The sequence below is a fragment of the Syzygium oleosum genome, unplaced genomic scaffold, assembly GCF_021117445.2.
Source record: "Syzygium oleosum isolate NSW1041296 unplaced genomic scaffold, Sole_v2.1 Sole_v2.35, whole genome shotgun sequence".
In the NCBI taxonomy this organism is placed as follows: Eukaryota; Viridiplantae; Streptophyta; class Magnoliopsida; order Myrtales; family Myrtaceae; genus Syzygium; species Syzygium oleosum.
Window position 1 is genome coordinate 428,434 of NW_026607519.1, and position 21,605 is coordinate 450,038.

General features: G+C 44.7%; 4 protein-coding genes and 1 pseudogene across 4 annotated transcripts; all 5 read left to right on the forward strand.

Moving 5' to 3' along the window:
* The first annotated feature begins 258 nt into the window (after nucleotides 1–258).
* LOC115676849 (calcium-transporting ATPase 2, plasma membrane-type) lies at nucleotides 259–5,074 on the forward strand. The gene is made up of 7 exons (XM_030599856.2): nucleotides 259–732; nucleotides 1,320–1,374; nucleotides 1,457–3,405; nucleotides 3,483–3,641; nucleotides 4,023–4,194; nucleotides 4,287–4,585; nucleotides 4,719–5,074. The coding sequence occupies exons 1-7, from the start codon at nucleotides 559–561 to the stop codon at nucleotides 4,971–4,973; spliced, it is 3,063 nt and encodes a 1,020-aa protein (XP_030455716.2). The 5' UTR covers nucleotides 259–558; the 3' UTR covers nucleotides 4,974–5,074.
* Nucleotides 5,075–9,536: 4,462 nt separating this feature from the next.
* LOC115676846 (ABC transporter B family member 15-like) lies at nucleotides 9,537–14,395 on the forward strand. The gene is made up of 7 exons (XM_030599853.2): nucleotides 9,537–9,884; nucleotides 9,965–10,019; nucleotides 10,272–10,450; nucleotides 10,544–11,001; nucleotides 11,173–11,713; nucleotides 11,892–12,782; nucleotides 12,915–14,395. Exons 1-7 carry the CDS (start codon nucleotides 9,624–9,626, stop codon nucleotides 14,298–14,300), a joined length of 3,771 nt encoding a protein of 1,256 aa, XP_030455713.2. The 5' UTR covers nucleotides 9,537–9,623; the 3' UTR covers nucleotides 14,301–14,395.
* Nucleotides 14,396–16,598: 2,203 nt separating this feature from the next.
* Nucleotides 16,599–19,280, forward strand: LOC115676972 (mitochondrial outer membrane protein porin 2). The gene is made up of 6 exons (XM_030600020.2): nucleotides 16,599–16,748; nucleotides 16,859–16,926; nucleotides 18,062–18,172; nucleotides 18,273–18,359; nucleotides 18,455–18,663; nucleotides 18,757–19,280. The coding sequence occupies exons 1-6, from the start codon at nucleotides 16,700–16,702 to the stop codon at nucleotides 19,061–19,063; spliced, it is 831 nt and encodes a 276-aa protein (XP_030455880.1). The 5' UTR covers nucleotides 16,599–16,699; the 3' UTR covers nucleotides 19,064–19,280.
* A 3-nt stretch (nucleotides 19,281–19,283) lies between these two features.
* On the forward strand, nucleotides 19,284–20,626 carry LOC115676839 (arogenate dehydrogenase 2, chloroplastic-like; annotated as a pseudogene).
* A 46-nt stretch (nucleotides 20,627–20,672) lies between these two features.
* LOC130135608 (60S ribosomal protein L26-1) lies at nucleotides 20,673–21,337 on the forward strand. The gene has a single exon (XM_056305163.1). The coding sequence runs from the start codon at nucleotides 20,757–20,759 to the stop codon at nucleotides 21,195–21,197; it is 441 nt and encodes a 146-aa protein (XP_056161138.1). The 5' UTR covers nucleotides 20,673–20,756; the 3' UTR covers nucleotides 21,198–21,337.
* The last annotated feature ends 268 nt before the right edge of the window (nucleotides 21,338–21,605 follow it).

Sequence of the window (21,605 nt, forward strand, 5' to 3'; positions counted from 1 at the left end):
AAAGGGAATTAGCATGTAAAAGCGAGGAAAAACGGTTAAATAAGAATGAAATCCAAAAACCTTGGATGGCTGGCAGATGAATAAACCATGGACTATATTGTCACAATAAATATTATGTAATCATGCAAACTTACATTTTCCAAGCAAAAAAAAGAAAAGAAAAAGAACCATCATTTCTTTTATAGCATGAAGCACCCCAAGAGAAGTTTTTGACTCTCCAAGGGTCAACTCTTTTTGCCTACATATCAGGGGAGGGAAGAACAGAACACCACCAGTTTGCATACAACTCATCCACACATTTTCGGATCTGCCAGAGACAATTTCTCATCTCTCTCTCTCATTCTTTCCACATAATTTCTCATCTTCCTCCGTTTTTCTCGCCTCCTCAAATTCACCCTCTTCCACTGCCAGTTCAGATTCCATCAATGGTTCCTTCAAACATAGTGCCCCTGAACTTCCCCAGCAATTGCCCGTTCATACATTTGTTAGGCTCTTAGAATCTGAAAAGGTCCTCTATACTGATATATAGATGAAGAGAGAAGAGTAAGAGGAGGGAAGATGGAGAGCTATTTGAACGAGAACTTCGAGGTGAAGCCGAAGCATTCGTCGGAGGAGGTGTTGGAGAGATGGCGGAAACTGTGCGGCGTGGTGAAGAACCCGAAGCGCCGGTTCCGATTCACCGCGAATCTGTCCAAGCGTTACGAGGCTGCCGCGATGCGTCGCACCAATCAGGTCGCCGGAATTGCTACCCTTTTCTTTCTTTCCATTTGCTCTTATATTTTTTGATATAGCGATCATGCGGTATCCTGATCCGAGCCAGCTTTTACGTACCCTATGGTGTGAATGCCTTCGGTCTATTCAAAAGTAGGCTATTGGTTAAAGTCTTATGGTTATAGACGTCTATTAGTCAACTTATTGTTTGGACATGGCATGCCATTGTTCTTTGTCACAATTAAAATGAAGCAGCATCTGTTTATTTGATAATACCACGACGGCTAGTTTTTAATCACCGATACCGCTATTGACAATAATTATTCCCCAATAAGAAGTTAACTTCACATAAGAAAGAGAGCTTCGTTTTCGGCAACTCTCAATTGGGCGTTGTAATAGCTCTCAAAGCTTGGTTCAAGAAACCATAACCATCCGTAGTGCAATGTATCATTCAGGAACTTTTATGAGGGACTACAGAGGATAGATCCCACTTCTAGATCTAGCTTCGTTTTCTTGTATGGTACTTGTTTAACATGATGGCAGTTGTATCTAGGAATTCTGGCAAGTCCCGAAGCTCACTTTTCCTTTCCACAAATTGAATTTTGCAGGAGAAACTGAGGATCGCAGTGTTAGTCTCAAAGGCCGCAATTCAATTCATACAAGGTGAATAAGAATTCAATCTGCTGGTGTCTTTATTTTTGTGAACAATGTAACACTACAATGATGGTGCATGATTCATCCACAGGTGTATCGCCTAGCGACTACGTTGTCCCCAGGGAAGTCAAGGCCGCCGGCTTTCAGATTTGTGCCGATGAGCTAGGATCAATAGTGGAGGGTCATGATATAAAGAAGTTGAAATTCCACGGCGGAGTAGATGGTATTGTTGAAAAGCTCTCAACTTCGACCACCGATGGACTTACAACCGATAGCGAGTTGCTCAACCGAAGACAAGAAATTTTCGGAATCAACATGTTTGCTGAGAGTGAACCTAAGAGTTTCTGGGTTTTTGTATGGGAAGCTCTACAAGACATGACTCTAATGATATTAGGAGCCTGTGCTTTTGTATCCTTGATAGTTGGTCTTGCAATGGAGGGGTGGCCACATGGGGCGCATGATGGACTGGGAATTGTGGCAAGCATCTTATTGGTTGTTTTCGTCACCGCCACGAGTGATTATCGTCAGTCTTTGCAGTTTAGGGATTTGGACAATGAGAAAAAGAAAATAACTATCCAAGTCACTAGGAATGGTTACAGGCAGAAAATGTCTATTTATGATCTTCTCGCTGGTGACATTGTGCACCTCTCCATAGGAGATCAAGTTCCGACCGATGGGCTTTTTGTTTCCGGGTTTTCTGTGTCGATCGATGAATCGAGTTTGACCGGCGAAAGCGAGCCTGTTATGGTGAGTGCGGAAAATCCCTTTATGCTTTCTGGAACAAAGATTAGAGATGGCTCCTGCAAGATGCTAGTGACGACCACCGGGATGAGAACGCAGTGGGGTAAGCTAATGGAGACTCTCACTGAAGGAGGAGACGATGAAACTCCATTACAAGTTAAGCTGAATGGAGTCGCAACAATTATTGGGAAAATCGGCCTCTTCTTTGCCGTGGTGACTTTTGCTGTCTTGATGCAAGGATTGTTGAGTCGAAAGTGGCAGGAAGGGACTTATCTGTGGTGGTCTGGGGATGATGCATTAGAAATGCTAGAATATTTTGCTATTGCCGTGACAATCGTAGTGGTTGCCGTTCCTGAGGGATTGCCATTGGCCGTGACATTGAGCCTGGCTTTTGCCATGAAGAAGATGATGAATGACAAAGCGCTCGTTCGCCACTTGGCTGCTTGCGAGACCATGGGTTCTGCCACGAGTATTTGCAGTGATAAAACTGGTACGCTCACCACTAACCACATGACGGTTGTGAAGTCGTGCATATGCACAACTGTGAAGGAGGTAACTAAGCCAAATAAAGCATCTAGCCTGTGCTCTGAGATTCCAGACAGTGTCGTGAAGCTTTTGTTGCAATCCATATTCAATAATACAGGAGGAGAAGTAGTAGTGAACAAAGAAGGTAAGCTTGAGTTACTCGGAAGTCCCACTGAGACCGCATTGTTGGAGTTTGGCTTATCTTTGGGTGGAGACTTCCTAGCGGAGCGACAAGCCACGAGGCTCATCAAGGTTGAGCCATTCAACTCCACCAAGAAAAGAATGGGAGTGGTGCTCCAGCTCCCTGAGGGAGGTCTACGAGCACATACGAAAGGTGCCTCAGAAATCGTATTGGCTGCTTGTGATAAATTCCTTAATATGAATGGCGAAGTTGTTCCTCTTGATGAAGCATCAATTAACCATCTCAATGTTACAATTAACCAATTTGCCAGTGAAGCGCTACGTACTTTGTGCCTTGCCTTTATGGAATTGGATAAAGGGTTCTTAGGTGAAGATCCAATTCCAACTTCAGGGTATACTTGCATTGGAATTGTTGGTATTAAAGATCCTGTTCGCCCGGGTGTAAAAGAATCTGTTGCAATCTGTCGCTCCGCTGGTATCACAGTGAGAATGGTCACCGGAGACAACATTAACACTGCCAAGGCAATTGCAAGGGAATGTGGCATACTTACTGAGGGTGGTATAGCAATAGAAGGTCCAGATTTTCGAGAGAAAAGTCAGGAGGAATTGCTCGAATTAATACCTAAGATCCAAGTACATATCCTTATCTAATTCGCAAAGTAGTTGCAGTATCATATATAATGCACCGTTGACTTTTCTTTTTCCTCTAGGTGATGGCTCGATCTTCACCGCTAGACAAGCATACTCTAGTAAAGCATTTGCGGACCACATTTGAAGAAGTGGTAGCGGTAACTGGTGATGGAACAAATGATGCCCCAGCTCTGCATGAGGCAGATATTGGACTTGCAATGGGCATAGCAGGAACTGAGGTTCGTTGATTTTCACTACTTTAAGGCAACAATTATGTCTTATGCACAATCATACATCCACACAGCATAGTGGTTCACGAAATCCTTGGACCCACATATTCCAAAGATGTACAGGCTTATAACATGGTTTCGTGCAGAAAATATCTGGTGAAGTTCAAAAAAGCAAAGGGCTTTAAGTTTCTAAGAATTAGTCTCTGTCAGAAGGGTGGGAAATGAATGGTATACATAGATGTTAACAACGAATAACTTTTGTTTTCTCCTTTTGTATTGTTACAGGGTTTCGGTATCTATATATTCGTGGATAGTAGGTGGCATCTTCATTCTGGTATAATAATCGGAATGACATCTGATTGGATCTGTATTACCATTTTCTGATTTCAGGTAGCTAAAGAGAGTGCTGACGTTATAATCCTGGATGACAATTTTTCCACTATAGCGACGGTTGCTAAATGGGGGCGTTCTGTATATATCAACATTCAAAAGTTTGTGCAGTTCCAATTGACAGTTAATGTGGTTGCTCTAGTTGTCAACTTCTCTTCAGCTTGCTTGATGGGTGAGAACGCCGATGTACTTTTCCATAAATAAAGAAATTATGCTTCTTTTTTCTCGCTACCTCTTGATGGTCGTCATCTTGTTATTGTTCAGGGAGTGCTCCACTCACTGCTGTTCAGCTTCTCTGGGTGAACATGATTATGGACACATTAGGTGCGCTTGCGCTTGCGACGGAGCCGCCTAACAATGAACTAATGAAACGTCCACCAGTTGGTAGAAAGGGGAATTTCATAACCAATGTCATGTGGAGGAACATTTTAGGACAATCTCTATATCAGTTTCTGGTTATCTGGAATCTCCAAGCAAAAGGAAAAGCTATGTTTGGTCTCGATGGCCCAGATGCAGATCTTATTCTAAACACACTCATATTCAACTCATTTGTTTTCTGTCAGGTGAGTTGCTTCTTTCTTGGCTTCATACTTTTCAACGAAGTATAGGTTTTCTTCAATAAGAAATATCCTCATCTTCATGTAAGTAAAAAAGATATCTAGCTCACGAGAAAAGCTGTCCGGTTCTGTTTCGCAGATCTTCAATGAAATAAGCTCGAGGGACATGGAAGAAATAGATGTTTTCAAAGGAATACTAGATAATTATGTGTTTGTGGCTGTTTTGAGCTGCACTGCAATCTTCCAAGTCATTATCATCGAGTTCCTGGGCACGTACGCAAACACATCGCCGCTCACCTTCTCTCAGTGGCTTCTGAGCATAATCATCGGATTTCTAGGAATGCCGATCTCTGCTGGTTTGAAGATGATCCCAGTTGAAATGGGAATAAATTGAAGTTTGTATAATTTGAGCTGCTGCAAATGAAACCTTCATGTAGAGTTTCCAGAACTCCACTTCTTAGGGTACAGATCAATGAAATCATTCTTTGCTGATAAGATGATGAAAGTTCAATTTTGTCAGAGCAAGCTTTGTTAGTATTGTTTTCTGCAAATGGTTTCTCTAAACTTTTCATATACAATCAATTACTCTACATTAAACTCTAGATATGTATACATTATACATTCTAACCTCTCCATAGCCATCGCCATTCATTAACTTTTTTAGTTGGCATGTGCCATTTACATGACTTTTAGGTGAGCAAATGCCTTTTTTTTTTTTTCGCTCTAAGTTTAAACCAAAAAAACAAAATAGAGAAAAAGGTAAAATTAATACTTTCCTTGAGATATTCACAAAACACCAGAACAGAATGGGGGCCCACTAATCTACCGTCGACTATGACACCATTCAGGGAAGCGCACAACAGAAGTTCGATATGTTTACTTGGGAAGATCGCCGAAAGAAAACCCAAGTTTGACCCATCAACATATCCAGTTAGACCCACCTTTATTCAAAAGCTTAAACCAATGAGTAATTGGCCAACTATGATATATTAACTACTCCACACCGTACCAATTCTCCGATTTGAGATTTTCTCTAATAAAACTCAACAATCTGCCTCTCACGTGTTAGCTTGGTATTACGTTTTCTACCACTTAATTCGGGTATTCTTTTGTATCAATATATCTCAACTTAAATCTCCACTACCTCCATCCATGATCTCCTTCCCCATACCGAACCATAGATTGCATTGCTACACCACAATGTCCACCGCCCGAAAACCGCATTGATCACAAAATTCGTTCCTTGAGATTTTCACCAAACACCAGAACAAATTGGGGGCCTACCAACCTACCATCGGTTTGATACCATCTTTTGAAAGCGTGTAGCAGAAGTTCGATATTTTTAACTGGAGAGAGAACCCGAATTTGAGCCTGTTAATACATTTAGTTGAATCCACCTTTATTCAAAAGATTAAGTGAATGAGTGATAGGCCAATTAGAATATATTAATTACTCCACACTACATCAATTCTCCGATGTAGGCCTTTTTTCTAACACAACTTACATATGCGTCTCGACATTACGCCGTTGAAGCTGGCTTAGCCGTCAAAGTATGGAGCATCTTCACTTTCTGTTATTTCACAACTTATCGTTTTCGAACGTCTTTGATTGACGAGAAACCGTCCTCACAAGCCTAAGCTGGACTTCTTCTTCCTCAATTTAATATATATTTTCACACCTTATCGTTTAACTGAGGAAAGTCATTGGGAACGGCCATGGGGAATATTCTCCAAGGAGCAACAAGTAATGCCATCCTTTCAATTTTGTTAACCCCCAAATAAGTCAAACTACCCCTCTCTCTCTCTCTCAACTGAAGGGGAAAAACAAAGAAAAATGGAAGCACTGGATTTGTCCTAGTGGCCACACTACCTACTTGAAAATTGTGAGGTGAGGAGTTTGATTCCTCACTTTCTCAGAGGAGCTAGGGATGAGAACGTATAGTTTCAAATAGGCAAAAATACACTAGAAGTGCCATAACTTGTGTACGGCGATCACTTTGGTGCCATAACTTTTTTTCGGATCACTTTGGTGCCAAGTCGGAGGAAAATCGATCACTTTAGTGACTCCGGCCAAAATTCTGACCAAAAAGCTGACCTGGCATTTATATTAAAAAAAAATGGTTTGACTTGTACATGATGGAAATTACGTGGGTTTTTTTCGAATATTTTAATTTAAAAAAAAAAAAGTTGCAGCGGCGGCGAGGAGCCCTCGCCGGCTGCCTCTAACCCACCACCGCCAGGGAAGGGCCGGTGGTGGTGGGCGCGGTGGTTGGCGAGGGTCGCCGGCCACTGGCCGGGGGCAAGCGACCCTCGCAGAGCCCGGGGAGGGCGGATCCGGCGACCCTCGCCGAGCCTAGCGAGGGCCGGATCCGGTGAGGTCACGGCCTCGCCTTTCTTTGGGCGGCGAGACCTCGCGGTCGCTGGGTCGCGACAGGCGAGGCGCGGCCTCGGCTTTGGCCGAGGCGAGACCTCGTCGTCGCGACCCAGCGGCGGCGAGCAGTATCCCGCCTCCCGTCCCGCGACGGCGCGGTGCAGCCTCGCCCGGCCGAGAGCGAGGCCGCGCCTCGCCGTCGCGACCCAGGTGACGGCGAGTCTCGCCTCGCCCGGCAAAGGCGAGGCCGGACCTCGCTGTCGGCAGGTCGCGACGGCGAGGTCTCGCCTCGCCGAATCCGGCCCTCGCCGACCATTGCGCCCACCACCGCCGGCCCTTCCCGGCGGTGGTGGGGTAGCGGCAGCAGCCGAGGGCTCCCGCCGCCCATTTTTTTTTTTTTTAATATAATATAATTTTTTAAAAAAAGTACACGTCGGCGGACTAAACGGCGTCGTTTTTGGTTTTTAATCTTGTTGGACCTCTCCGTGAGCCGTGTCGGCGCCACATCGGATTTCGTGAGCCACGTCAGCATTGGCACTAAAGTGATCGATTTTCAAAAAGTTGGCGAGAGTGATCCGAAAAAAGTTATGGCACCAAAGTGATCGCCGTACACGTGTTATGGCACCAGTGTACTTTTGCCGTTTCAAATGTGGGTTTCGATTTTCGCATTCGCCAAAGTGGCGGGCAAAGCGACGAGAGTAGGTTGAGATGTAGAGTAGAACAAACAAAAAATGAAAACTATGTACGCTATACTTTGGAAAGATTGAGGTTCCCGTAGGGGATGGAGGCAGCTGCACTGTTTTCGAGCTCGCATTCAGCACAGAAAGTATTCCAAGTAATCCTTACATGTGTGACATGTTAAGGACGTGCAAATTGTTTTTAGGATCTCATGTTACGGTATCATTGCTCTGTCGAATACGCTACATCACTAGATGCTTCTTCGAAAAGAAAACGGGAAAAGGACAACGCGATACCAAACTGGCAAATATACCTCAGCAAATGGGTCCTGCCAGCGCTGCGTGTCTTCTTCGATGCTAGTTCACAATTGCTGTCGTTTTCTCGAGGGTAGACCCTGATATTTGTCGCCTTTTGTTGTCTTGTGTAACGCATCTTTTGGGGCCTTGGATTCCACGAAAGCAAAAATCCATGTTTTAGTCGGATTTTCCGTTTTGTCACTAATGGGATTTCAGGGTGCGATTTGTTTGGGGGCAACACTTCGGGATAAAGGAAAATACTTTTCGGGATATCAATTTTAAGGAAAATGATTACCTTTCCTTTGTTTGGTGATATTTGATTGAAAACGTTTTCTAGTATTTGGATCTCATTTGGAAAATGATTTCAATCTCATTACTTTATATTAGGCAAAAAAAATCGAATTTTTAAATATTTTTTTCTTTTTTCTTTTCCTTCTTCTTCCTCCGGCGGTCACTGGGGCTCGGCCACGACCTTGACAGGCCACTGGCAATGGCCGACTTGGCTGACCTCGAGCGCGACGAGGTCGAGCTCGCCGGCCGGCCTCGCCGGGATCTGGCGAGCTTGAGCCTTGCCGGCCCGTGCCTGTGGCTATTGCGGAGGCCTGAGGACCGGCAGAGGAGCAAGAAGGAAAAGAAAAAAAAAGAAAATATTAAAAAATTTAAGATGAGCAATTCTGAAAAGTATTTTCACCTTTTCAGATTTAGGAATTCACTTTCCTAATATTATGCACGAGTATTTTCCTTGACCGGAAATTATATTCGGTTGACAAATCATTTTCGATGAATCAAACGGGTGAATATTCGGAAAACTAATTCCTATGATGTATATGATGAGGTCTAGAAAGCAATTAGAAGGATCATTTATTTGGCAACAATTATAGGACACCAGATGCTACGACACGACAAGAGAGTCAAAGCTCACGCTAAACTATTTCGATACTGTTTCTCGGTCGTTGTCCGGGTTGCGTTAGCCCAGTCCCCAAACTCCCCAGAGTCGCGACATTACTATATATAGCGTAACCTTACGTTCCAATATGGCAGGAACCGTATGGCGTAGCTTGTAGCGAGGAGAGGCCGGCCAAGCGTGATCTCAATGATTGGCATCAGCAAGACAGGAAGAAAATTTTGGGTCAACTTCATTTTCATTGTGCAACTTGCTTCAATCATGTAAGTTGATAGAAACTTGTTGGAATTTGTTCTTGATGCCCGAGAAAAGCGGATGTAAAACTAGCAGCAGCAGGAGTTGCAGGAGTTGCTCAAACTAGAGCAGCGCTTTGCACTAGTATAATTAACCTTGTTCACAAAGTTTCGAGTTCGATAGAGGAATTAAACGCGTTTGTTCATGGAGAGATGTTCTTAAAAGAACAAAGGAGTTTGATTCTTGATCTCTACGTACCATTGTTGAGATGATTTTCATTATATATAGATATTACAAATGTTACACTTCGTAAAGAAACAATACAGCAATGGAAAATAATAAATAAAAATATCATTATATTACAAGAGTTGTCATGATTCTAGCATTTTCATGAATCATCTCGTGATTTTGATTGATATCTCTAGAATCTCCTGATTCTTCTTTCTTGATGAATAAATTAGTGCCTTTAGTTCTTGCACTTTGGATCCGCAACTGGTGGTCTAGCAGTCATCTGAGAATTTTTTCCGCTGGTTGTTCCTGAAAGAAAGTTGGGAAAACAAAAATGGGAAATAAGAGACAGAGCGATGTGGCGGAGGAGAAGAAGAAGAAGATGACGAAGGAGAAGAAGGGGTGGTCGTCGATGGGCTCCATATTCATGCACGCAGATGGAGTGGACATGTGCTTGATGGGTCTCGGCTTCTTTGGAGCCATCGCCGATGGCTTCTCTACGCCCCTCGTGCTCTATGTCACTAGTCGGCTCATGAACGACCTGGGCTCTGCTTCTTCTGTGGATCCCGAAACGTTTCGTCACAACATCAACAAGGTACACACCACCATCTCTCTCTGAGCTCGTAACGAGGCAATGGCAATTTCTTTCCCTAACTCTGGATTGTGTTTCTGCAGAATGCGCTGGCTCTCTTGTACATCGCCTGTGGATTTATGTTTGCTTGTTTTCTAGGTGGGTCAAGCTGTTTCTCCTGTTCCCTGTTTGGCTTTTTTGTTTTATCTTGTCAAGAGTTGGAAATTGAAGAAAAATTGAGATCATGGGAGTACTGTCACACTCTTTCAATGACATTTATTATGCACCCACCATTTTGGAGGTAGTTAATTTCATACATGTAGAAACTCTTGTGAATGTTCTAGTGTGGAAATGCTGTTACGACTTGCCAAACTTTTTCTGACTGACGGTGATGGTGATGATTGTATTCAGAAGGGTTTTGTTGGACCAGGACTGGCGAGAGGCAAGCGGCAAAAATGAGAGTCAGGTACTTGAGAGCTGTGCTCAGGCAAGACGTGACCTACTTCGACATGCATGTGACGAGCACGTCGGAGGTCGTCACCAGCGTATCCAACGATAGTCTCGTGATTCAGGACGTCCTAAGCGAGAAGGTCCCTAATTCAGTATTTCGATCTCTCTGTTACGTTATTCATGATTTTCAATTCCTGATCTACTAGCTAAGTGTTTCTAAGCTGAAATTGCAGGTCCCTAACTTTCTTTTGAACGTGTCGGTGTTCATTGGGAGCTACTTAGCGGCATTGATATTGTTGTGGAGATTGGCGATAGTTGGGTTACCCTTTTCTGTGCTTCTCATTCTCCCGGGCATGACATATGGGAGGACTCTAATAATTATTGCAAGAAAGATGAGGGAAGAGTATAACAAGGCTGGTACGATTGCAGAACAGGCGGTCAGTTCCATCAGAACGGTTTATGCCTTTGTCGGCGAGAGCAAAACGCTTTCCGAGTTTTCTAAATCTCTTGAAGGATCCGTGAAGTTGGGGCTGAGGCAGGGCCTGGCTAAAGGCATGGCGATCGGAAGCAACAGTATTGTGTTCGCCATCTGGTCTTTCATGGCATATTATGGGAGTAGAATGGTCATGTACCACGGTTATAAAGGCGGAACGGTTTATGTCGTCGGCACGGCCATTACTTATGGTGGAGTGTAAGTGCACGTCCGGCTTTCTTTTGTACTTTCGATTTTGACTCGCGTTCTTGTTGATAATGCATTCAGGAAATGTAGTCCTGCGTCTAACCTGGTTTAAAATTCAGGAAATCGTCATGTTTTATGAGCAATTGATCCTGACTTGTTTGCTCCTATCTTATACGATTTAAGGGCACTGGGTTCTGCTTTATCCAACCTCAAGTTCTTTTCCGAAGCGTATGCGGCAAGTGAGCGTATAGCGGAGGTGATGAAGAGAGAGCCCCCGATCGATTCGGAGAATATGAAGGGGGAGACCTTACAGAAGTTGGAAGGAAAAATTGAATTCAGACACGTCGAGTTCGCATATCCATCGAGACCTGAAAACGTCATCCTCAATGACTTCTCTCTCGCGATCCCATCAGGAAAGACTCTAGCTTTGGTCGCTGGCAGCGGCTCGGGAAAATCCACGGTGATATCGCTCCTGCAGAGGTTCTACGACCCGCTCAGCGGAGAAATACTCCTCGACGGGGTTGCCACTAGTAAGCTGCAAATTAAATGGCTTAGATCGCAAATGGGACTCGTGAGCCAAGAGCCGGCACTCTTTGCGACTAGCATAAAGGAGAATATACTCTTTGGCAAGGAGGATGCCGAGATGGAGGAGGTGATCGAAGCTGCCAAGGCTTCTAATGCTCATAACTTCATCGATCAGCTACCTCAGGGGTACGATACGCAGGTCCGTTCCCTCCTCTTTCGATCTTGTAGTTGGATATAGCTTCCATGCTCTAGGTGCCTGCTCACTCGAGTCCGATACCGACGGCATACTAAAAGTTTTCGACAGGAAGAATCTTCCATCCATCTATTGTGTTACATAAATCATGCGAAAGTACATAAGCTTGCGTTTGTCTGAGCAGGTAGGGGACAGAGGCATTCAATTGTCAGGAGGGCAGAAGCAGAGAATAGCCATCGCGCGAGCAATCATTAAAGCACCTAGAATCCTCCTCCTAGATGAAGCAACAAGCGCATTAGACTCGGAATCAGAGAAAATCGTCCAAGAAGCACTCGATCGAGCTTCCATGGGTCGCACAACGATCATCATTGCTCACCGGCTATCTACTATACGACATGCCGACAATATCGCCGTCATTCAGAATGGGCAAGTGACAGAGAGTGGCAATCATGAAGAGCTAATCCAGAATGAAGACGGCCTCTACACCTCATTGGTCAATCTTCAGAAATCAGAGGAACAGAAACCGACAGATCAAGTTAAGAAACCCGAGAGTCAAATCACGTCTTCCGTATTAAGCACGGATGGAAATAGTACTAGTAGCCGCCGTAGCCTATCCAAGTTGAGCCGCTCCAACTCAGCGAGGTCAATGGCAGCAGCAGTTGGTTCGGATAATCAAAACATCTCAGTTCCATCTTTCGGGAGATTGATAGCTTTGAACATGCCGGAGTGGAAACAAGCCATCCTGGGGTGCATCGGCGCGATATTGTTCGGTGCAGTTCAACCGGTGTATTCTTTTGCCATGGGCTCAATGGTCTCGGTTTTTTTCTTGAAAGATCACGAGGAGATTAAAGCAAATATAAGGACTTATGCATTCTGCTTTCTGGGTTTGGCCGTGTTCTCGCTATTGGTCAGTGTGATTCAACACTACAACTTCGCTTTCATGGGGGAGTACTTGACTAAGAGGATCCGAGAGAAGATGCTCTCTAAAATCCTGACTTTCGAAATTGGATGGTACGATCAAGATCAGAACTCCAGCGGTTCGGTTTGTGCTAGACTCGCTAAGGATGCCAATGTGGTAAATACAATTCCTTCATTGCTCTTCACTCATTCTAGTCCTCTATATCTCGAAACAAGGCTTATTAACAGTTATATCTCGCCGGATGGCCCTCGTATTGATGGCTAATGCTGCTTCGACGCTTCTGTGCAGGTGAGATCTTTGGTGGGTGACCGTATGGCCCTTATCGTGCAGACATGCTCGGCTATAGTAATTGCCTTAACCATGGGTCTGATCATCGCATGGAGACTCGCCCTTGTGGTAATAGCAGCGCAACCCCTTGCCATAGCCTGCTTCTACATGAGACGGATGCTACTAAAGAACATGTCTCAAAAGGCCATCAAGGCCCAAGACGAAAGCAGCAAGCTTGCGGCGGATGCAGTCTCCAACCACCGAACTATCACTTCCTTCTCTTCACAAGAGCGCATCCTTAACATGCTCGAGAAAGCCCAGGAAGCCCCGGAACGAGAGAGCATCCAGCAGTCGTGGTATGCTGGTATTGGATTGGCAGCCTCGCACTTCGTTACGAAGTGCTCCTGGACTTTAGGTTTCTGGTATGGAGGCAAGTTGATGTCGCATGGGCAGATCACATCGAAAGAGCTCTTCGAGACGTTCCTGGTCTTGATCAGCACCGGCAAAGTGATTGCGGACGCCGGGAGCATGACCACGGACCTTGCCAAGGGCTCGGACGCAGTCGGGTCCGTGTTCGCCATATTGGACCGGCAGACCAGGATCGAACCCGAGGACATGGAAGGATACCAACCAAAAAATATAACAGGCCATATAGAGTTTTGCAGGGTAGATTTCGCATACCCGGAAAGGCCGGATGTCATCGTCTTAAAGGACTTCTCATTCAACATCGAAGCGGGCAAATCGACAGCACTAGTTGGACAGAGTGGATCTGGAAAATCGACCCTCATCGGCTTGATCGAAAGGTTCTACGATCCGATCAGAGGCTCGGTAAAAATCGACGGACGAGATGTAAGGTCATACCACCTCAGGGACTTAAGGAAGCACATGGCGTTGGTCAGTCAGGAACCGACTCTATTCGCCGGCACCATAAGAGAGAACATTGTCTATGGAATATCGCAGGAGATGAGCGAAATGGAAATCGTCGAGGCTGCACAGGCTGCCAATGCTCACGACTTCATCGTGGCATTGAAGGACGGATACAACACAAGGTGCGGGGACAAAGGAGTCCAGCTCTCCGGAGGACAGAAGCAGAGAGTCGCCATAGCGAGAGCCATACTGCGAAACCCGACGCTGTTGTTACTCGACGAGGCGACCAGCGCGCTCGACAGCCAGTCGGAGAAGGTGGTGCAGAGCGCCCTGGAGCGTTTAATGGTCGGACGGACCACTATAGTGGTGGCGCATAGGTTGAGCACGATACAAGGGTGCGACGTGATCGCCGTGCTAGACAAAGGGAAGGTGGTGGAGAAGGGGAGCCACTCTTCCTTGTTGGCTAAGGGTCCGGCCGGAGTATACTACTCGCTCGTGAACCTCCAGAGCGCGCCGAGCGGCTCGGAAAGTATCGAATAATGTGCACGATGTGAATCTGTTTAGAATACAAAAAAACCATGGGAAATCTAATTGAGGTGCTAAGATCATGATAATAGCTCCTTCTTCTTTCCAATGGAAGGACAGGCTTCCGCCTGTTTAATGTCATTACATGAATAGAATGCTTTGTTATGGTACAGTGTTTTTCACTTGCTCTGCATGATCAGTCTCGAAGATTAGCTGGGAATAACCTCTTTTTTCTCTCGCCTTTTTGTCCATGACATTAACGGAAATTAGCACTTAATGAGATGCATCATCGGTAACCCCAGCAATGTCACTGTTGATTACTTGATTTCGTAATAACTTGCTGGTAAAATGCCTTCAGAAATTCCAAGTTTTTTTTAACAGTTTACATGTCATCAAAGTTGCTTACTTTTACAAATTTTTATTTTTTTATCCTTACCAATCACCTTACATCTACGAACTCTTACATAAATTTACCAATCTTTATTTGAATGACTTACAAACTTCTGTTGCCGGTTAAATTACCATTTCATCTTGGATTGCACCAGTGATTTCGTCGCTTCTTTGAACGAGGATTTGGGCTTAATTCCTTTCTAAACATGTTCGAGAATTCGCTTTTTGGATGATTTGACTCGAAATTCCAATCCTTTGGGAGATGTGGAGAATATATTCCTTGCTCCTCTTTCGGGTTTTTTTTAAGCTTCTGTAGGAGCAGCAGGATCTGCACTGGGGGTTGGCTCTTCATCCTCCACAGTTTCCATAAACTTTTCGAAAATCTTCGCATTTCACGAACATGAATCGAATCTTCTACTTTCTGTGCGGCCTTGTTAAGTACACGATAAGCTTTGCTTGAAGCAGAACACCCCCAAAACGTACTTTCATACAATCTAGGATCGAATTTGCCAATGTCGTCAATTTGCAATTTTTAAGAAGATGACATTTACGACCAAAGATGTGGAAGTACGTCGTATTCGGTTTCTTTCCTATAAAAAAAAAGCTCATAGGGGTGGGGGGGGGGCTTTCTTTCCCACGGGTCTACGGTAGGCTCTACTGATGAATAGGATGCATTAGCAAATAGCAACTACTTTTGCTCAAAAATATGCAGGGAGCACCGCTCTCTACAACCATCGTTCTTGCAATATCTTGTAGAGAACGATTCTTTCTATCTACAACTCCATTTTATTAGTGGTCGATTGGATTTAGGAGGGGGAAGTTTTCATTGGGGAAGCCTCCATTTAGCACGTATAAAAAAGGAAAAATGATACAAACAGTCCATGAACTTTGACTCAATGTGCAATTTGGTCCATGAATTTTAATCAAATGTGAAATGCGATCTCTGAACTTTTAATTTTTGTTATCATCCCGAACTTTTAATTTAGTTATTATATCTAATTTTTTGGTATATTCAAATTCAGTATGAACTATATAAAAATGTTTGATGCGATTATTTACATTGATTCAAGTTCGAGACTACATTAAATATTAACCTAAAGTTTAGGGACTACATTAAACAGATTAAAAATTCGGGGACCAAATTGCATATTGAGTTAAAATCTGTTTATGTCATTATCCCCCTAAAAAAAAGTCAATAGAACCTGATAAATAAAAATAGGGATAAGTGCACTGAAGTCCTAAAACTTATCACAAAAGTGCGATTAAGTCCTAAAACTTTCAAAAAGTGCAAAAACAAAAACTTGTCATGAAAGTGCACTTGAGTCTAAAACTTTCAAAAGTGCAAATAAATCTTAAAACTTGTCACGAAAGTGCAAATAAGTCCTAAACTGTCACAAAAGTGCAATTAAGTCTTAAAACTTTCAAAAGTGCAAACAAATCCGAAAACTTGTCATGAAAGTGCACTTGAGTCCTAAAACTTTCAAAAAGTGCAAATAAATCCTAAACTTGTCACGAAAGTGCAAATAAGTCCAAACTTGTCAGTAAAATCCTTTCAAAGTACAAATGGAAACTTTGACAATTTAAAACTTTCAAAAAGTTTTAGATCAATGAAATTTTTGACTATTGACAATTATCCCCCTAAAAAAAAGTCAATATAACCTGATAAATAAAAACAATAAAAAAGTCAACAGGAATCGATTCCCACAGCGCGGTGACGTCCCCACCTCCTGACGGGCAGGGCTCGGCCCCACCCAACGAGCAAATCAACGGCCGAGATCCGCCCGTGCGAAAGCGCACCGTCACGGCCGTCGAGCCCGATCCTGCGTTCCCCCCTCCGGGCGACTCGCGTTCTCTCGTAAGCCACCTTCGCCATCGCCATCGCCATCGTCACCGCAGAGAAAACCGCGAAGAAAACACAGGCGCTCATTCTCTCTGCAACTCTCCTCTCTCTCTCTCTCTCTCTCTCTCTCTCCATTTCTCGCGTCTTTCTCTCTCGAGCTCTCTGTCTCTGTCTGCGAAGGAAGATGAGCAAGGGGCCGGGGCTGTTCTCGGAAATCGGCAAGAAGGCGAAAGGTACCGGCTCGATCCCGTTTTCCGATTCCTTCCCTCGCGCGTCGAGCGGTGCGCGCCCGGAGCCGGGGATTCGGTTCCTACTCGGGGTATTGACTAAATTTCGATTGCAGATATCTTGACCGCGAGCTACACCACCGATCACAAGGTCTCCATCAACACCTGCACCGAGAATGGAGTGGTACGCCCGATTCTCTCGTCGAATTGTCGCTTGCTTGTTCCGGGTGAGATCCACGAATTGGAGTAAAAAGAAGGTTTCTTTGATCTCCTCTTTGCGAGTTCTCTATTGGGTTTCGATTCGAATTTGACGAATGCATCGTGGGGTGTAACGATGGGGATTCCCATCGGCTTCGGTGTTTCGGATGGGATTCGGATTCGAATCGCTTCGGGTGATGATGGGATGTTTGGCTCGATTCGGTCGTTTATTTGATGCCCCCTTTTTTCCCCTCAAAATAAGTAGGTCTGATTTGATTAGGGAAGCAGTAATTGCAGCTTGGTTGTGCTCCACTCTGTTTCTAGATATGTATATCCAGTCATTGAATTATCAATTTATAGGACTAATTCTTTCTGCAATTGCTATTTTCGCCGTTAAATGTTGATTTTGCATTAAGTTTCGTGGGTTTCATTTAATTCTCCTCTTAGCGGTGAAAGAACGGTCCGTGGATGGCCAAAAATTTCACGGGATTTCTTCCTTGTTATGGTCGTTTCTCGCGTGAGGCGGAGACGATAGCCGGAACTGAAAACTCGTGCAGAGCTTTCGAGTTAGGAAAAGGAAATGTGAAAGTAACAAACCTTACCATTTTGATGAATATGCACAACTTGAGGCAATTGGCGGAAATTGGTTGCAGACGTCGCTAGTACCAAACCATCTATGTCAACAAAGCGAATATAGAGACGGGCACCAATTGTATTTACGTGGTGGGTATGCATGGTCTATTTGTCACTGTTATGAATAAACAGCGTGTTATGGTTATTTTTGTAAGGTCCATCCTCGGTTCAGCAGTTTAGATTTCAATCAGCTTCGGAAAGCACAAAGTGGGTTGAATAATTTTGAAATTGTCGAATCTCGCATAATCATAAGTATCTTAAGGAATTTAGAGGTCAAAATAGCATGGTTTATCATGGATGAAATATGCTTGTGGTGGTTCGCAATTACTCTCTCTCTCTCTCTGCGCACGCCCTCGTGCAACAACTTCATGCTTGGAAGAGCTTCATATTGTTTGTTACAAGTGACTAATGTAATTTACAAGGAAGCATTAACTGTTACTTTTGTTGTGATATTTTGTGGACTTCTCATTACTTTTTGCCTTCCACAGATCCTCACATCGACAGCAGTGAAGAAAGGAAGCCTTTCAACTTCTGATCTGGCTGCAAAATACAAATATAAGAATATCCTTATTGATGTCAAAGTTGATACTGAGTCAAATGTGGGTTGCTCTTTTTTCATAACTGTTCCCTTTGAAGTTTGAAGTAAGGAGTCTGAATTAACTCAGAAATTTAATTTGACGTCGATCCTTGTCTTGGCAGATTTTCTCTACCTTCACTTTCGCTGAGATCCTCCCATCAACCAAAGCCATCACCTCATTTAAAGTGCCATACTATGACTCTGGCAAGGTAAAAAAAATTATTTTGCTAGCCTTGGGAAACATTTAAGATGGTTGCTTGCCTTTTGCTTTTCTGATGGCTTGGCATTCACTATTCTAATGCAGCTAGAGGTTCAGTACTTCCATGAACATGCAACCCTTACTACAGCTGTCACATTGAAACAATCTCCTGTTTTTGACCTTACCGCCACCGTTGGTACTCCAAGCATTGCATTTGGTGCAGAGGCAGGATATGATGTGACATCGGGCAACTTTACAAAGTACACTGCTGGGATGAGCGTGTCAAAGCCAGACTCTTATGCTTCTGTGATCTTGTAAGTTTTGCGCTTCCTTACAAATGTTAGACATTGAACGAATCAATTGAAGGAAGATTCTTGACTTCGATGCTCATGCAATCTACTTCTCAGTGGTGACAAAGGGGACTCTATCCGAGCATCATATGTACACCATCTGGATCAGTCTAAGAAGACTAGTGCTGTTGGAGAGATTTGTAGAAAGTTCTCCACGAATGAGAATATTTTTACAGTTGGAGGTTCATATGCCATTGATCACCTCACCATAGTGAAAGGAAAGCTGAATAATCATGGGAAGCTCGGGGGGGTCCTGCAGCATGAGGTTATACCAAAGTCAATGTTTACAATTTCTGGTGAGATTGACACCAAGGCTCTGGAGAAGGCTCCCAAGTTTGGTTTGTCCATTGCTCTTGTTCCATGATGTTTCTCGGCCATCTGTTGATGGGATTTTTTAAGCCCTTTCTCCGATTATTTTTGCCAGTGCTTGGAAATGAGCACTTAATAAATAGTACGCCAAATTTATTGCCTTTACTTGGCCGAATTGCTTTTGCTCTTTGTGCTTTATGATGAAATTTTTGTACTTGGAGACATTCTCTAAGTATCTGAGTTGTTTTGGTGAGAATCAGGCTGATTGATAAGTTATGGTTGCGTTCGTCGAACCAAGTGATTCAAATCACCTGTAGGGTTTTTCTTGCATCCATTCTGATCTGTTGTCATGACATCCATGGATTTTAGAGTGTTTTTAAGTGGTCTATGTCAAGATCTTTAAACAATATGACGTACTCAAATGATTGGCAGCATGTAATGCAAGATCTTTAAACTTATTAGTACTCTAGCATTATTGATTACATCCAATCTGAGCTCATTATAGGAATTGCTGTTGATTAGCGTGATGCTGCCTCTCTACAATGTAATGATTTCCTTTTCAGTTTCAGCGGTCCAGCATGTGATGTAACTCGGTCCTGGAATTGGACTGGACTGGCGATCCGGTTCTTGAGCGGCCGAATGGAACTGCGATTCACCTCCCACATGCCCCGGTTCCTCCTCCATTCACTCTCTCCCTCCGTCTCTCCCTCTCCCTCTCTCTCCGCCACCGCCCAATCTCCTCCACCGCAAGCAGCCCCTCCACATCCGATCCCTCGACGCCACCCAGTCTTACGGCTACGAGGCCCAACTCCAATCCCACTTCCACAAGTCCTCCTCCATGAAGATCGCTATCCTCGGCTTCGGCGACTTTGGCCAACTCCTCACCAAGACCTTCCTCTCCTAGGGCCACACCATCCTCACCCACTCCCGCTCCGACTACTCCTTTATTGCCTCCGAGCTTGACGTCGCCTTCTACGATGACCCACACGACCTCTGGAAGCAGCACCTTGAGGTTATCCTCCTCTCCACCGAGCACATCCTTTGCTCAATCCCGTTCCAGAGGCTCAAAAGGAACACCCTTTTTGTCGACGTCCTCTCAATAAAGGAGTTCCCTCATGACCTTTTGCTAAAATATCTGCCTACCGAGTTCGACATCCTGTGCACACACCCCATGTTTGGACCCGAGAGTGGTAGGCATCCGCGGGTAGGGCTTAGCTTCGTGTACAATAGGGTTAGGATTGGGGACGATGAACCGAGGATCAATAGGTGCGAGAAGTTCTTGGATATCTTTTCTAAGGAGGGCTACACTATGGTAGAGATGAGCTGTGCTGAGCATGATCGATCTGGTCCGAGCGGTTCGATTCCCACCCTAGAACTGAGAACAAGACCGCCTGTCATCGATTACAATTTTATTGAATTGGGAACTGAACCGGCTCCCCTAGAAACTGCCCAAATCCAGCCGGAGCAGCCAGTTCTTGGTTCGGATGGTTCCCGTTGCACACCCCTATCCACATGGGAAAATCTGATGGACAGATCCTTTGTTTCTTCTTCCACCGGCCCCATTTTGTCTTACAATACGCTCAAAATTTGGGCCGTAGTTTTGAGCCCACCATCATAAAACCCTAATTTCCAGTTTCCTTTTATATAAATAACCTCATCTTCGCAAATCCTGATCTCTTTCAGTCGTCGAGGCTCCGGAAAACCCTAGCAAGCAAAGAGAGAGAGAGGGAGAGAGAGAGAGAGCGAAGATGAAGTACAACCCGCGCGTGACCAGCTCCCGCCGCAAGAACCGGAAGGCCCACTTCACGGCGCCGTCGAGCGTCCGCCGCGTCCTCATGAGCGCCCCCGTCAGCTCCGACCTCCGCTCCAAGTACAACGTGCGGTCGATGCCGGTGCGCAAGGACGACGAGGTCCAGGTAGTCCGAGGCACCTACAAGGGCCGCGAGGGCAAGGTCGTCCAGGTCTACCGCCGGAAGTGGGTCATCCACATCGAGCGCATCACCCGCGAGAAGGTCAACGGCTCGACCGTCAACGTCGGGATCCACCCCTCCAAGGTCCTCATCACGAAGCTCCGCCTCGACAAGGACCGCAAGTCCCTCCTCGACCGCAAGGCCCGGGGCCGCGCGGCCGCCGACAAGGACAAGGGGACCAAGTTCACGGCCGAGGATGTCATGCAGAACATCGATTGAGAGTGAGCGAGAGAGAGAGAGAGAGAGAGTGAGGAAGTTCCCCTTTTTTACTCATTTTGTTGTCCATTCGGGTGATAGTTTTGGTTGTTGTCTGACTCCAGAAGGTTATTGGCTGATTTATCCAAGGATATTGCTTTAGATGTCTGGAATGCGCTGCCCTTTTTATTTACGAAACAGATGGATGTTCTGTCTCCTACTTCAGTATTTTGCTTCAATTTCGTGTGATTGCTTTAGTTCTTTCGTGATTAGTCAAGTCTTGTTATGTTGTGACTTTGGATTGGTAACTCATGATGATGGTTGTCTGGTGCAATGAAATAGACTCAATGATCAGTTGGGCAACCAATGGTATTAAATAATGCAGTTTACATTTTCTCTCAATTGGGTCTATTCATCCGACTGGATTGATCA

What these genes read in the sequence shown, in the direction of transcription:
- LOC115676846 (XM_030599853.2), top strand. Translation starts at nt 9,624, where the DNA reads ATGGGAAATAAGAGACAGAGCGATGTGGCGGAGGAGAAGAAGAAGAAG. An exon ending in AGGACGTCCTAAGCGAGAAG is followed by an intron (nt 10,451 to 10,543) that starts GTCCCTAATTCA and finishes CTGAAATTGCAG; the next exon opens with GTCCCTAACTTTCTTTTGAA. An exon ending in CTCAGGGGTACGATACGCAG is followed by an intron (nt 11,714 to 11,891) that starts GTCCGTTCCCTC and finishes TTGTCTGAGCAG; the next exon opens with GTAGGGGACAGAGGCATTCA.
- LOC115676849 (XM_030599856.2), top strand. Translation starts at nt 559, where the DNA reads ATGGAGAGCTATTTGAACGAGAACTTCGAGGTGAAGCCGAAGCATTCG. An exon ending in CGCAATTCAATTCATACAAG is followed by an intron (nt 1,375 to 1,456) that starts GTGAATAAGAAT and finishes ATTCATCCACAG; the next exon opens with GTGTATCGCCTAGCGACTAC. An exon ending in AATTAATACCTAAGATCCAA is followed by an intron (nt 3,406 to 3,482) that starts GTACATATCCTT and finishes TTTTTCCTCTAG; the next exon opens with GTGATGGCTCGATCTTCACC.
- LOC130135608 (XM_056305163.1), top strand. Translation starts at nt 20,757, where the DNA reads ATGAAGTACAACCCGCGCGTGACCAGCTCCCGCCGCAAGAACCGGAAG.
- LOC115676972 (XM_030600020.2), top strand. Translation starts at nt 16,700, where the DNA reads ATGAGCAAGGGGCCGGGGCTGTTCTCGGAAATCGGCAAGAAGGCGAAA. An exon ending in CCTGCACCGAGAATGGAGTG is followed by an intron (nt 16,927 to 18,061) that starts GTACGCCCGATT and finishes TGCCTTCCACAG; the next exon opens with ATCCTCACATCGACAGCAGT. An exon ending in TCTTATGCTTCTGTGATCTT is followed by an intron (nt 18,664 to 18,756) that starts GTAAGTTTTGCG and finishes TCTACTTCTCAG; the next exon opens with TGGTGACAAAGGGGACTCTA.